Below are 13894 nucleotides of genomic sequence, written 5' to 3'. Positions count from 1 at the left end.
TCTCCGTCGGGTTGACACGTCCCCATGATAGTCGAAACGCGAGCGAGCACGTACAGAATCTGTGCGGAAGTAGGAAGAGACAAATTCGGCCCCGAATCCCGTCGCCCGCGAAGGGTGAACCGGGTGGCCGAATACAAGGTAGAGCCACACACTCACCAGTAAGCGCGCGAATCATATTGATTGTGGCCCTCCATTATGAGAAAGGCGACATTCTTGTACCTGAGGCCTGACTCACTCGCCCTTGGCCAGACGACCCATCGTGAACTTGCACCGGCGAAACCCGAAGAAGCCCATTGTGGCCATAGGGGCTTGATCTTGCGTAGATCCCTCTCTGTTCCCGAGATCCACGAAATGCGGCGGAGCACAAGACATCATGCTTCGTGGCAGGTCTCTGTATGTACCACAGGAGCTTCACGATTTGAAATTTGAGCACCTAGGCTGATTTGCCGCTTCTTCATATGTAGGAAGGCCTGGAAGCGGAAATACCGTCGCAGTCGCTTCACTGCAGCTCGTCGCGCAAGCTTCAAGCGCGACATGCTTCGTGATCTGGAGCCTGTCTCAGGTCGATCATATTCTATAACGCCCACAAAGCGAGCCTACAGTACATCATCATACAGAAACAAAGTATACGAACTATACACGTCACCAGAATCAAGCGTCTGGAATTGGTTGCCTCACTGCTGCCGCCAAGAAATTGTACGCATCTTCCGAGTATGGCGGGTATCGGAACGCCAGATGAGGATCGGCGCTGTCAAGAAACACGTCAGCATCCTCTAATGTGGCAGTGGAAGTTTAACTCACGCGATGGGCACATTGATAGACCCGCGCTTATGCACCCATGTGTCGAAGCTAAATTTACCGTTCCAAGAGCCATCTAAATACCAATCGTGAGTGCCTTGATCGTCTAGTGCAATATTGCACTTACAGCCAGATTCGCCATGGCCTCCGAACGGTATTTCGTGTACTGGAAACAGTTTTATTGGTATTCAGGCAAATTCAGTGGACCGGATCACGCACCAGCGAGCTGCATGAACGTGTCGTTGAATACCATAGTGCCACTGTTGGTCCTTGAGAGGACTGTGTAATATAACGTCACCACTCGCCGCAACATAATAACGCGATACTCGGCGTTTCACTTACATTTTTGCTTTGTCTCTTCGCTCTCAGTGAAGCAATAGGAAACTAAGGGGTATGGTCTTCGTACCATAGAACGATCTTAGCTCTCTGATGCACGTAGCTGCATATATGCTCACCGTCCCCTGATGATGCGCAAGGCATGCTCGACATCATCCACAGCAATCACGGGCACAATTGCTCCGAAAATCTCACTGGAAGACCATCAGCTGGTATGCGGGCACTCCGATGCACGCAATGAACCGCTCACTCTTCCATCAGGACGTCGTCTTCCTTGACATCGTCTACGACCGTCGGCGCGAGCCTCTTGTCACCTTCAGTCTGCCCACCAAGGACAATCTTGCCTTTCGTGCGCTCCAAGAGCGAGACCAGGCGAGCGTGGTGAGCTGGGTTGACGATTTTGCCTATGTGCGATGATGGCGCGAGGGGACCATCGGGATAGAAAGCCTTGTACGCCTTCTCGAACCCAGCGATGAGGGCAGCCTTCTTATGACGGGGAACGAGGACGTAGTCGGGCGAGACGCAGAGCTGAGCAAACCATGATGTCAATCTCGTCTCTCTGAATCAAGTAGAAAGTCTGCGGAAGCAAACGAACCTGGCCTGAATTTTGTTGCCTCCCATAAAGTATCCGCTTTGCGGCGATATCTATGTCCGTGTTATCGCCATCAACGAACACCGGAGATTTACCGCCCAGCTCCAGAGTCAATGAGGTTACGTTCTTTGCAGCTGCAGCCGCCACGATCCGTCCCACGCGGATCCCTCCGGTGTACATGATATGGTCCCATTTGAAATTGAGAAGAGTAGAAGTCTCGGGGACAGCCCCGAGAACCACTGCATAGGCATTCGGGTCCAGATATTTCGGGATGAGATGAGCAAGGATTTGAGATGTGGCCGGCGCAAGTTCTGATGGCTTGATAATAGCTGAGCATCCCGCAGCTATGGCACCCACTAATGGGCATAAGCAGATGATGTACGGGTAGTTCCAAGGACTATATCATCTGAGGATCAGCGAACAAAAGCAGACGCGCAAAGCTCTCACGAGATAATGAGGCCAACTCCCTTGGGCACCGTGTAAATCGTGGTATCCCAAGTATTCCGCCATTCTTCTACTTCTGGCTTCTGCGGCCTAGTCCATTCTTCGAGCTTATCCGCCGCCTGCCGAGCGGCGGATGCCACGGGGCCTAGCTCAGACAGCATGGCCTCAAACTTGGGCTTCCCCAGGTCAGCGTAGATCGCGCCCTCGAGGGCCTTTTCGTTTTCCTGAATCATCCTGGCTACTTGAAGAAGCTGCCTTCGCCGGTAGGCCAGAGGAAGGGTGACTCCGGAATTAAACGTGTCCGATACACGTCTGTATATCTGAGCAAAAGAACGTCGGTGAAACTGCAATGACGGGTTCAAAGGGTCTTACGAGTTCAATCTCACTGATAGGCGTATAGCTCATGATGCCCGAGTAGACTGGTTCTGCAAGAGGGAGATGAGGGTCAGGTGCTTCTCTATAGAGTAGACAGATCTCTCACCTTTTATTCGTCCGAGGCGTTAGATTCATTACCCGCAGTCTCCCCATTAGTACGTACACCTGCTCTCCTTCTCTCGTAAGATGTCTCGGCCCATCCGGTTAGAAGGCGGTCTTCTTAGGTCCTGATGGTAGTCGGTTGACCGAACTGAGCGTGTAAGCAGCCCGCAAAGCTTCACGTGCGGCCCGTCAACCAAAGTTGACGGAGCAACCGACCATCGGATGCAAGTGACTAGCCCTGCAACATTCTACATACGGGTGATAGATGATAGACTGCCAGTGGCTATGATAGAATTCGTAGATATACACATACAAGGGAGGGGCCCCGTACGGCAGTGCAGAGATGGAAGGATGGTGCCTTGCCAACTTAGCCGATACGGGGACCCTTTGACGATGTCGAGCAACGAACAATTGCAACTTCTGAGGTTAGGGTCGCTGGCGCCGCCGGGTTGAGTCGGCTAATCGACAGACGATGTCAAATTTACTTGGATCAGGCAGGAACTCTGGCCTGGACACTATCATGTCTGCGCTACTATGTAACACGAGATGAAGCAGTACGCACAGCATCTTCCACATATATAACGAAGAGGTATGCAGGCGACACGGCGGACGACAAGAGAAAAGCCGGGGCGATACCAGGGCCGCCGCAAGACATCCGCTTGCGAAGATTAGTACCACACGGCGCCTGGAGCTGTGTGCATCAAAACCGCCTGCCCCATGCGAGATCTTGCGACGAGACGGCCTCGGATAGCGCGACCCTGCATCACCGTTGCAAGCCATTAAGCAGCAGCGGCAAATAGTAGTCGGAGGCCAGCGGGACCGGACGATGATCTGAGAAAGACATCACAGTGCACAAGTTGAACTCGCATACCGTCCGAGCGGCTACTGAGAAACGATAACGCCTCCGCTACCCCAAAACTGAGTCGTCCCTATAGACGAAGGGCACGTTCGGTCGATCAGGAGCATCATCGCATTTGAGGGCATGTTTACAACGGTTGCTCGGCTTCCTCAATAGTAGGTGGGAACGTCTGTCCCGCTGCGAGCAGCGAGCGTAAAGCCAGTGGGAAGCAATCAAATAAGACGCGGTTTCGTAGCTGTTGCTGTATGTCTCTCAAGAGTATGGACAATACTCCGGGTAACCGTCGGCGTCATCGGTAGCGCCAGCCGTCCAAACGTCTACGCCAGAGACCTTGATGCAAGATCTTATGCCAGAAAAGCCAGTTTACAAGACGCGCTCCAGAGACAGAGATATACAACGACGGATGGCAAGAGGAAACCGTGGTCGGTGGCTGAGAACAGGAGGCGCATGGGCGTTCCGCGTTCTTGACCTCGGACTTCACCCTGGCGTCCTCGCCGCCCCTCTAGAACTCTACGAGACCCTTTGCTCTAGCCCGTTTCACTTGTATTCAGTACCACTACTTTATAGGCTTATATGCCTGCGCCTTTCGTTTATCTGTATATGCCAACATGTCTACGCACGGCCACAAACACTCCGTCTCGGTCTCCCAGAACCAGAAAGCTCAACTTGCGTCGGCGTACAACGAATTAGGGAAGGAGTTATCGTCGACTAAGATCAGGGTCGTCGGGAACTATACATTGGGCAAGGTGATCGGGGAAGGTGAGCGTTGACGCGTCGGCTGCTGTGGTATTGGGTAGAACTCACGGTTCCGAGCGAGCAGGGGCGTACGGGAAGGTACGACTGGGGACGCACCGTTTGACGTCTACGAAAGTGGCGATAAAGCAAATTCCGAAAGCTATGTCGGCCTCCCTGACCCGCGAAATACACCATCACCGCCGTCTGCACCATCCTCATGTAACCCAACTCTACGAAGTAATCGCGACCGAGTCGTCGATCTGGCTAGTCACGGAGCTCTGTTCTGGTGGCGAACTGTTTGACTATCTGGCGGAGAAAGGCCGGCTAAACGAAGAGGAGACTAGGATCATATTCGGTCAACTCTGCCTAGCGGTTGCCTACGTCCACGAGAAGGGGATAGTGCATCGCGACCTCAAGCTGGAGAACGTTCTTCTAGATGAGAGGTGCCGTGTGAAGCTGGGAGACTTTGGGTTCACTCGGGAGTTTGAGCGGGGAGGCCTGCTGGAAACATTTTGCGGCACAACTGGATATGCTTCGCCAGAGATGCTCCAAGGTCGAAAGTATCTTGGGCCAGGTGAGTGTCACATTTAGTGCACGAGGAACCGTCATATAAGCTTGCCGCAGAGGTCGACATATGGTCTCTCGGAGTCATCCTATATACCCTCTTGACCGGTACCTTGCCCTTTGATGACGATGACGAGAACGTAATGCGTGAGATGATTATCAAGGGGGAGTTCGAAGATCCAGAGTGGCTGTCAGACGGTACGGGTTTGCGTATGCCCTCCGAGCTGTTCTGACCGAGCTTGCTATAGACGCGAGGGATCTAATAAAGAAAATCCTCGTCAAAGACCCATCCCAGAGATCGTCCATCTCGCAGATCTTATCCCATCCCTGGTTTAAAGTATCTTCATCTGAGACAAGCGATACATCTGTCCCCGCTAAATCTACAACCAAGACGGACACACTTCAAATATCTTCTCCCCCTACACAACCATCCCCTGAAAACTCCGTATCCTCAGCCACCTCTGAAGCAACTTTCATGTCTGCATCGTCTGAGCTCCCGACAGGCCCTACCACTCCTGACGATACCTTTGGCGATCGTTCGGTCGCCCAAGGAACCGATGAGTTCCTCATCCGTCGCAATCCCAGCGAAAATACTATTACAGACATCACTGCTATCCATGCGGCGCTGGAGGCTGCTGAGGGCGGGAAGAAGCCGGATACGGTTCACGAGGAGGAGGAGGGCGACGACGACCTCTCTCGACCCTCTTTGCCGCGGACGGGCTCCAGCGCGTCCAAATCGCCGCCTACTCATCCACCGAAGACTCCTGCTAGGACCAAGCGGCGCTCTGTTTCGTCGGCGTTGTCTGACCATGAGGAGGAGGATTCCGATCGCACCCGTATGGAGCGGCCACTGGCCTCAGCGGCACCTCAGGACTTCGCTTCCTTGTTGAATACCCCAGCTCCCATCATCTTTACCACGCCACTTGAGCGCGAGCTACTGAACGGACTCAGCGTCCTGGGCTTCGACACCGGGCAGATCGTGCACTCAGTCCTTTCGGACGCGTGCGACTCTACTGGAGCCCTTTGGTGGATGCTGCGGAGGAAAGCAGAGAAGAAGGCAATTGAGCAGGGACACGCCGACAAAGTCTTGTTGACCCATGTTGACACATCTGCGTCGGATCTGGTAGAACAAGCGAAAGCGAAGAGACACGAGAAGAAGCCGGAAGGCCCTTCTCGGCGCGGATCTCCCATGCAAGAGGCAAGCCCTGCTGATCCTCCCCTTCACTCGGTGCATTCTGCCCCGGAACTCGCTTTTGTTCCCCCGACGCCAACCGTTGCAACAACTGCTCGACCTCAGACGCCGCCGCGGACCACATCTCCGATGCGCTCACTCCTATCTCCAAGTCCGTCTGTGAACGAGGCGGGGGTCAAGTCTCAGCCTTCCACGCCCGGGAGTTCCAGCTCCAGAGGTAGGAAGGGGCGATCAGGTAGTGTGAGCATCATGCAGCGCGCTACCACTGCTCTCGAGGCGGCTGGACTTGTAAGGAAAAAATCCAGTGAGGCGGTCCGCGAGGAGAAGGAGAGGGAGAAAGCTGCTCGAGAGCTTGAGAAGAAAGTCACCAGTACCGAGGAATCCAGGAGTTCACATGGTAGCTCTTCTAGCAGGCTTATGACCAAGTCACCCCCTCTGAAAGGTGTCAAGGACAAGGATGCGCCGCTCCCTGCGACGCCTTCCGCAGATCCTGAGCCGAAGGCGTCTCGGTCTCAAGTGGGCTCTCCCTGGGTAGTGACTGAAAGTCCAGCGCATTCACCTACGCCGACCGCATCTCCCGGGGACACCCTCACCTCTTTACCGGACTTGGGGAGTCACGGGGGGAAGATGGGCCATCGAAATCGAGCCAGTCTGCTCAGTGCATTCAGAATGTGGTTCCAGGAAGATCGTAAAGGCAAGCGGAAATCAGGCACTACCGGCTCAGGTACTGCCCGCGGTATGGCGTATGCTCATAATGTCCCAAGCTCCAATTCGACTTCCGGTGCTAGCCCGACCGCTGGTAGAGCCGTCAAGCGGAGAACCAGCGGTGGAGGAGCTCGTACCTCCCGGAAGACAGGGTATCATTCTAAACGACATTCAGCATCTTCCCGGCGATCAAGCAGCGTCAACTCACGAAGGTCGTCCACGACGTCGATGCAAATGGTCGTAGAGTCGTCCCGAGATTTGTTTGATCATACCACAGCCATCTCGCGTCAGAGAAGTGATGCAAGTCGTCGATCCTTCGGGAGCCATACTCCCAATTCAGAGCGCGGAGAATACCCTTCTAGACCATCTTCGGTGCAAAGCATCACTATGCGTCGACACCGAAAGTCGCCCTCCGCCAGCTCTGGCGGTTCGCTGCACAATGTCAGTCGAACGGCGTCACCTCTCCCGAAGTACCATAGAAGAGGCGGCTCAGGTTCTTCCACTCGAGTTGTTCGGCACTCACACTCCGGTCAAGGTACCTCCGGCAGACCAACCCATGGCCGGTCGAACTCGAATGCATCCTCAGTACATTCCCGGAACTCATCCCGTCGAAATTCGTTTTACGAGCAGTCCGAAGGCGAAAGGACCGCTTCGCCATTTAAAGGCAGACGTTCCCTCGATGATACACCGCGCAAAGGCTACGGAAACTCCACTTTCATTGCGCAGAAACGACAAAGTGCCTTCGGGAACCCAGGCAACTCCGTGGGGAGGTCAAGCTGGAAGAAGTCATGGGGCCTCGAACCGCCGGGTTGGCAGACTCGATCGGCGCATCTGCCAATCGAGGTCTTGGCTATATCTCCCGCCGGGGACGGCCCAATGAGTATACGAGATGTGTTCTCCGGTCGTCAGAGCCTAAACATGGGAGACGAGGATGACTGGGTGGACGAGGACGATGATACGTCGCCTTTTATGGGCGGACTGGGACAAATGCCTACCTCCACGTCTGGACCCTTGCAGAGCCAAGCGGCTGAGACATTCACACTCTCAGCCCCGCCTCGGTTCACGAACGCGAGCCATGGGACCGCCAAACGCAGCGCAAGATCCGCTGCCAGCACAGGTCGGAGGAGCAAGTCTAGTCATTCCCCAGTTGGAAGGTCATCCCCATTACCGACTGAAACTACCTTCGAAGAACCTAGAGCAACTTCCCGCAGGCAGTTGCCCACCGGTAGATCGGTGAGTGCCGGGTATCGTGCGCCCGCCATTCAAGAAGAAGATGAGGATGAGGGGGAGCAAGATTAGGGGCGTACGAGACGCCACTCGAACGCTTCAATCGGCTTTCCATTGTACGCTTTCCTCTGAACACTGGTTTGATTTCTTGCTAGAAAAGACGTCCTTCGCCCTCGGATTCATTGTATGATGGTTTCCAGGTTGCCTCATGGTTTATACTCAGAGACCAGTTGCTTTGGTCCTGTATCTCGATTCATTCCCGTCTCCTTGTCTTCATGCTCTCTTCTCGCACGCTATGCAATCATATACCCACCCCTTATTCTCTTCATACCTGTCTCCTCGTAATTGGAGGACTGGACTTGTCTCGCTAGGTCAGAGAAACCGCATATCTACGTCTTGGTGCATATGCTCAATGCAGCTCACTTCATCGCTCGCTGTCTGACCTTGCTTCACGATGTCATATCTAAAGATTATTTGTGTCGAAGAGATCGGCACCGACAGTCAGGAACGGCTATAGGTGTAGGGGATTGGGCCGGAAATGGGACTTGTCACCGGTCTCGTTGGCAAAAGCGTCTCCCGACAAGAATATCCATTCTACCCTCTTCAATGCCGGCAGGTGTATGGCAGGCGTTTTCTTCTTGGCAACCCAGTCCTCTCGGAAGGAATCGTCTGGGTACAATCTCTGCATGCAATCACGGCATTCACCGCTCCACATGGTTTTGTTCTCCTCACCTATCTCGAGAAGCGGATTTGCTTCCTCGTCTGAAAGTAAGTCATACTTGGCCGTTATGTAGAGCGTCTCAAGATCCTCCAGCGGCTGCAGGAATTGCGCGAAATGCGCCTGAATAAGATCGATACATTGGGGGGAGTACAAGATGTATGTAAGTGCCATGCACTCACCGGTAAGCCGACTCCACCCTCATAAGTGAGGGAGGACGGCACAGGGCAGGAAAAGCTCGAGGACGTGAACGTGTTGCAGAGCCCGCACCAAGTGCTGTAGGGCTGCAGTCGTAGGACGCGGAGGTTAGGGAACGGCTTGACGATAGCCTCCAGGTCTGTCGGTCCGATTTCGCCCATGCCCGTCATGTCAAGCTTGGTCACGGATGGCGGCACGTTGGCCAAACACGGGAAGGGTATAACGTCCCAGAACGGGAGCATCTGCACGACGACTTCCCGAAGGTTTACGAACCGCGCGAGGTCCCATTCGTCGTCGTAGTCCACCAGCAGATTGTGTAGGCAGACGAATACTCTGACGCACAGTCGAGTTTACAACGTGCAATATTATTGTTAGATAAGGTGCTGCAGCTCACCTCACCCACTGGGGAAGCTCGGGCCAGTATTGCGAGACAATCGACAAGTCTTGTCTCCTGCATATGCAGAGAGTGTGGAACCACGCCTCGAGTACCATGCGCCGGAATGCACGACACACTAGGGATAGGGGCTCGATGTCGCGCCACCTTGGCTTCGGCCGTGGGCGTCGGATTGGACGGTCCCAGACGAAGTGGAAGACTATCTCGTTGTGTATTTCTATGGGGAGTTGGAGCATTGCTATGATATGCGGCCGGTAGTAGTGTACTAGACAGGAAAAGATCAAGTATGAGGCATTAGGGGAAGTCACGATGGGCGGTTTGAGGGCGGTTTTAATTTAGCGTCGGTTTAGATTTCGGTTTACTCACAGTTTAAGGTCAGTTTACGGCCTTGGTTTACACATGTACATGTCTTATCAAGTGGAGCTTCAATTACATAACAGAGACTGTTCATGTGTAGTCCTTGGTACAGCTCATTTAAATATTCTATATTATATAGATGAGGATGCTGAGAGGGTTGGCAGCGTCGAAGTCATAGGGGGTGGTGGAGTCGAGAGTGGCGACGTGCTTGTTGGTGGGGGCGGGGGTCCTGTCGCTGGGCTTGTCGTTCTTGGTCTTGACCTCGCGGAACAGAAGAGCGACGGTGCCCTGCGCATCGTCGGACGCTCTGGGGATCCCGAGGCCAGCGTTGAACGGATGGCTGAGGCCGAAGGTGGGGTCGGAATTATCCGCAACGGCCGTCAGAGGGGGGGGGGGGCAGCCAGCCTCTAGACAGTCCCCTCGTACCACTCCACGACAGCACCGTAGACCTGGGCATCGTTGAGGACCTGGAGTATATCGGGAGTGATGTCGCGAACAGCTGCAGCCTTGGTGGTGTTGGGATGGACGGCTATCCAAACGGTGAAGGGACCCCACGTCTCTGTCCCATCGTCCTCGTTGACGGTCAAGAAGCGGGCAGCCTTCAGTGCCGAGTACTTGATACCATGAGTCTTGAGCTATGCACGGATCCTAGGAGCGAGACGGTAGTCCCAGACGTCGTTGAGACGCGTGTTGAATATACCGAAGGCAGGCTTGGGGTAGGGCTTGAAGAAGCGTTCTCCGACTTTGGGCATGCGGAAGGGGGTTATGTCGAAGTCAGAGCGCCACATAAGCTTCGGAGGGTCCTCCGAGAGGCCGTGGTAATAAAAGTTGATCTCGTACTGAGACATCAGGTCGGGAGCGACGACCGTCGTGGCAGACGAGCTGGTACTGAGCCGAGTGAAGTGGGTATCGGAGTCGCTCAGGACGGGGAACCTGGAAAGGTCGGAGACCTAGGAGACCTAGGAGAGGCCTGGGGAGCTCCTTGAGCGGAAGTTTGGGGGGCGTACTTGCGCCTCAACAGCTCGACCTGGAAGTGAGAATGCAAAACGGAAATGTGAGCACGCGGGAACTGACAACCGCACACCAAGAAATAACAGTAGACGAAGAGGGAAGGGAGGCGGATGAAGGGGGAGAAGGACTTACTGCCAAGATTCTCCGGGTCTGCCCTGACTTGCTCGACCAGATTCTTGACTCCTTGGACGGCATCTACGAAGCGGACGGACAATCATGAGTGAGCGAGATGAACGTGTGCGTGTAACAACGAGAGAAACTCACTGAGGCCCAAGAAACCGAGGGTGGTCAGCTTTTGCTCGGTGAGATCGACAATTTCTAGAGGAAGAAACGATTCAGCAACGCATAACGAAGAGGCATACGACGGGGGGATAAGCAACTGACTTTTGTTGCGAGTCTGAGGATCCATTGCGATAGAGGCAGAGTGTTTCACGAGAAGTCGATTGGTAGTTAAACAAGCGCAGGCAAATAACTCGTCCCTGGGGATGAGTGACGCTGGGGGTCTTTACACAGGCTCCTATAACCATCTGTCTCCTCATTACTCGGCGGCTGTTATATTGATTTTCTAATCAAGAGTGACTAGTGAGGAGGAGAACGCCGACAAGGAGGGAGAGGTGAGTGAAACGTTCGAAGGACTCACTGTAGTTTCAAGTCGTTCAGACCTCTCGAAGTACAAGGAGATAAAAAAGGATATGAGATATATATTAGTATGCCATAGTATTGGGGGACCCAATACAACTAGTATACACATTATAAGAGGAACATCAGGCTCAGTCTACGAAGAGCATGCAAAGACTTCGACGATATCCGGCGGCCACGATCACTCGAATGGGTTGCGCCCTTCAGCTTTGGCATTCCGTATGTCCTCCGCCGTCCAGAAGAGTTTCTTCTTCTTCTCCGGCAGTGGGGCCTTACCCATCCTCTCACAAAGGCTCTCGAGAGCCTTCCTCTCCTCCTCCAAGGCGTTCGCCCACTTCTCGGGCTTCAAGTCATGCTTGAGCAGTGCATCTTCGAAGTCGCACAGCCGGACATTGTTCACCTCCACGTCCTCATCGCTTCCGACGTTGTCCTTGAACAAGATATTGCGGTCCGCGACGGCCTTGTGCAGGACCCCCGCCGCCCAGAGCTTCTCGTAAGCAGCCTTGACGGCCGCCTGCGCTTCTTCGGACCAGCGAGTCATCCGCGGACGCCCATGGCAGGTTGTCACCAGCATCCGGCACACGACCTGCTTCTTGCTCCTGACCGACGAGGGAGGATCGGCGCTGGAAAACCCAGAGAACAGCAGTTTCGGCACGACGTCCTTCAGCTCCTCCTTGGTATTCATATACTTGTAGACCTTCGTCTCCTGCTCGATCTTGTTGTCGTTCAGCGGCGAGGGCTTGAAAGCCGCGCGCTCGCCCCAGGTGAGCATCGGGTGCGGCGGGTAGTTGCCAAAGCGGACAGAAAAGCCTGTACGCGTGATACCCAGCACCGACCCAGGGTTGGGCTGCATCGTGTTAGCCTCGGCGCATATGGCCGCGTCCATAGGGAAAGAGGGCGCCAGGCGGTGTTCTTCCCGGTACCCACTGACAGTGGACGCTCCCCAAGCGGTCAGAAGGAAAGGGTAGACATGCGAAAGATCTCCAACAGCAGAGGGGTACAGAATAGAGGACGGCAGGGGCATCCGGCGGGCAAAGCCTGCAAGATATGCGCGGATGGGTATGAGGTGAAGACGGATACTCTGGCATGCTTACCTGCATCACAAAGAGCGTCGGAAAGAGGGCTGACCCACGCTATAGTTTTATCTGTTTCCGGTACCTCTGTGCTGCCCCTCAGAGGCCCGTCATCTGCCTGAGGCTGAACGTGTATCAGGCTGCTGCGTCATTGGCGAATGATACTCGGACGTAAGTGACTCACATTCACCAGCGGAACCGGAGCTTTGGCCTTCGAGCTGGCAGCTTGGACTTTCGATTTCGCTTTCTGAGCTTGCTGCGCATTCACCTGCGCGCTGTCCTTCAAAGCCGCTTTCTCGCGGAGACGCGTCGAAGATCGGACGGGTTTCTTTTCGGTGTTTTCTGTGTTTTTGCGCGGAGCCATAATAAACGTAGGGTAGGAAATAGGTTGGGCAGATGTCTGTAGTCCGCAAGATTGTGAGGGAGAAAGGCTGAGAAAGGTAGCTGGTCAACAAGTGGCGCAGCTCGGCTAATCATTGCCGTGACGCGTCCGCGTTCTAGTCACGTGGACTCTGCTAACCAGTGGGTCACAGTCACAGACCGTGTTCCAACTCTGGAGTCTGCAGCCGTGAGGATGAAGGCTTTTGGAAGGCTTTAAGAAGCGGCTTTCCAGTCTAAAACCGCTGTACATGGGGACTTATCTCAAGGGTGCCTCTGAGACGACGCCAGCTACTTGGATAATCGGGAGACCGTGGACTGAATAGCAGCGCTGGTGGCGTCTCGCTGATTTCGAAGAAGAAAACGCTGAGTAGTAAGCAACTGCACCCAGTCTCTTCTACAGACGTCAATCTTGCGGACGTCCTTCGTTCAAATGGGGACTTTTCCGGGTCGTGACTGCACCCGGCGCGGATGAATTCCAGCTGGACACAAGGAAGCTGGCGCGGGTGATTACTCCTGGTCTTTGGCTCAGAATAAAGCCACGAACACCTATGAATCAAGGTCGACAACTTGAGCGGACATGCGTAGGCAGGACATCAGTGTTCTCGTGTTCTCATCGCGCAGCTCGTCTTTCTATTTCATGTCTCCGGGTCTTGTGCATGGTCCCTCGCGCACGGTATGCGTATGTGATGCCTACGCCGTGATCTCGGATCGGTGTCGTATGCTCCTAGAGAGCCGCCTGATATACCGATACGTTGTTCCCATGCACTGCGACGCTTGCTCGCCCCCGATGCCCTTAGTAATAACACGCTCGACGCTGCTGCACATACCCTGGGTGGAGCCGAGTGTGACCACTTCCTGCTGTCTCTGCGCTAGTACAGCTCATCTATCTGATTTCGCTACCTTGCGCGCGGCATGTTATGGCTCACGTATTCATTGTGAGGGGGCCGCCCTGATGCGGAACTGTAAGTACGGATCAGGTCCCCAAGATGTTCTCACTATTGTTTTCGTATATCACTGCGGCGAGCACCCGCCCCGACCTCCCGCCTTCACGTCGTGCGGCTCGCCAACTCCGCTAACTCAGGACCTGTCACAACATCAGCTCGGTGTCTTTGTTGTTCTTGACATGCGAAGCCATTAGGGTATGTTTGCCATGTACATCCTCCGAAGACGTTTAAATACAGCTTATTCTGACCT

At 54.3% G+C, this 13894-nt stretch overlaps 6 protein-coding genes across 6 annotated transcripts; 2 read left to right on the top strand and 4 right to left on the bottom strand.

The window, feature by feature from the left end:
• Window positions 1–651: 651 nt before the first annotated feature.
• Window positions 652–2614, bottom strand: GLOTRDRAFT_81351 (NADP-aldehyde dehydrogenase; the record flags this gene model as incomplete). Its single annotated transcript, XM_007872025.1, has 10 exons — window positions 2543–2614; window positions 2174–2490; window positions 1730–2123; window positions 1385–1662; window positions 1254–1328; window positions 1141–1196; window positions 1018–1077; window positions 926–964; window positions 802–874; window positions 652–748 (listed from the first exon to the last, which is right to left on the bottom strand). Exons 1-10 carry the CDS (start codon window positions 2573–2575, stop codon window positions 652–654), a joined length of 1422 nt encoding a protein of 473 aa, XP_007870216.1. The 5' UTR covers window positions 2576–2614.
• A 1500-nt stretch (window positions 2615–4114) lies between these two features.
• On the top strand, window positions 4115–5139 carry GLOTRDRAFT_24298 (Pkinase-domain-containing protein; the record flags this gene model as incomplete). Its single annotated transcript, XM_007871955.1, has 4 exons — window positions 4115–4265; window positions 4324–4815; window positions 4866–5003; window positions 5054–5139. Coding segments are annotated over 4 exons (867 nt in total), but the record flags the coding sequence as incomplete, so codon positions are not given.
• A 2425-nt stretch (window positions 5140–7564) lies between these two features.
• GLOTRDRAFT_112461 (uncharacterized protein) lies at window positions 7565–8370 on the top strand. The gene has a single exon (XM_007872024.1). The coding sequence runs from the start codon at window positions 7579–7581 to the stop codon at window positions 7999–8001; it is 423 nt and encodes a 140-aa protein (XP_007870215.1). The 5' UTR covers window positions 7565–7578; the 3' UTR covers window positions 8002–8370.
• A 70-nt stretch (window positions 8371–8440) lies between these two features.
• On the bottom strand, window positions 8441–9475 carry GLOTRDRAFT_96413 (uncharacterized protein; the record flags this gene model as incomplete). Its single annotated transcript, XM_007872023.1, has 3 exons — window positions 8441–8770; window positions 8830–9178; window positions 9240–9475. The coding sequence occupies 3 exons, from the start codon at window positions 9473–9475 to the stop codon at window positions 8441–8443; spliced, it is 915 nt and encodes a 304-aa protein (XP_007870214.1).
• A 528-nt stretch (window positions 9476–10003) lies between these two features.
• GLOTRDRAFT_108178 (uncharacterized protein) lies at window positions 10004–11016 on the bottom strand (the record flags this gene model as incomplete). Its single annotated transcript, XM_007872022.1, has 5 exons — window positions 10004–10231; window positions 10271–10529; window positions 10736–10802; window positions 10872–10925; window positions 10992–11016. The coding sequence occupies 5 exons, from the start codon at window positions 11014–11016 to the stop codon at window positions 10004–10006; spliced, it is 633 nt and encodes a 210-aa protein (XP_007870213.1).
• A 398-nt stretch (window positions 11017–11414) lies between these two features.
• Window positions 11415–11946, bottom strand: GLOTRDRAFT_112460 (uncharacterized protein). Its single transcript, XM_007872021.1, has one exon. The coding sequence runs from the start codon at window positions 11929–11931 to the stop codon at window positions 11428–11430; it is 504 nt and encodes a 167-aa protein (XP_007870212.1). The 5' UTR covers window positions 11932–11946; the 3' UTR covers window positions 11415–11427.
• Window positions 11947–13894: the final 1948 nt, after the last annotated feature.

Source organism: Gloeophyllum trabeum, assembly GCF_000344685.1.
Source record: "Gloeophyllum trabeum ATCC 11539 unplaced genomic scaffold GLOTRscaffold_00016, whole genome shotgun sequence".
Classification (NCBI taxonomy): Eukaryota; Fungi; Basidiomycota; class Agaricomycetes; order Gloeophyllales; family Gloeophyllaceae; genus Gloeophyllum; species Gloeophyllum trabeum.
The sequence above is the reverse complement of the archived record's forward strand: the minus strand, read 5'-3'. Positions and strand labels throughout refer to the sequence as shown.

Coding starts and splice junctions, on each gene's coding strand:
- GLOTRDRAFT_112461 (XM_007872024.1), top strand. CDS start 7,579: ATGAGTATACGAGATGTGTTCTCCGGTCGTCAGAGCCTAAACATGGGA.
- GLOTRDRAFT_112460 (XM_007872021.1), bottom strand. CDS start 11,931: ATGAATACCAAGGAGGAGCTGAAGGACGTCGTGCCGAAACTGCTGTTC.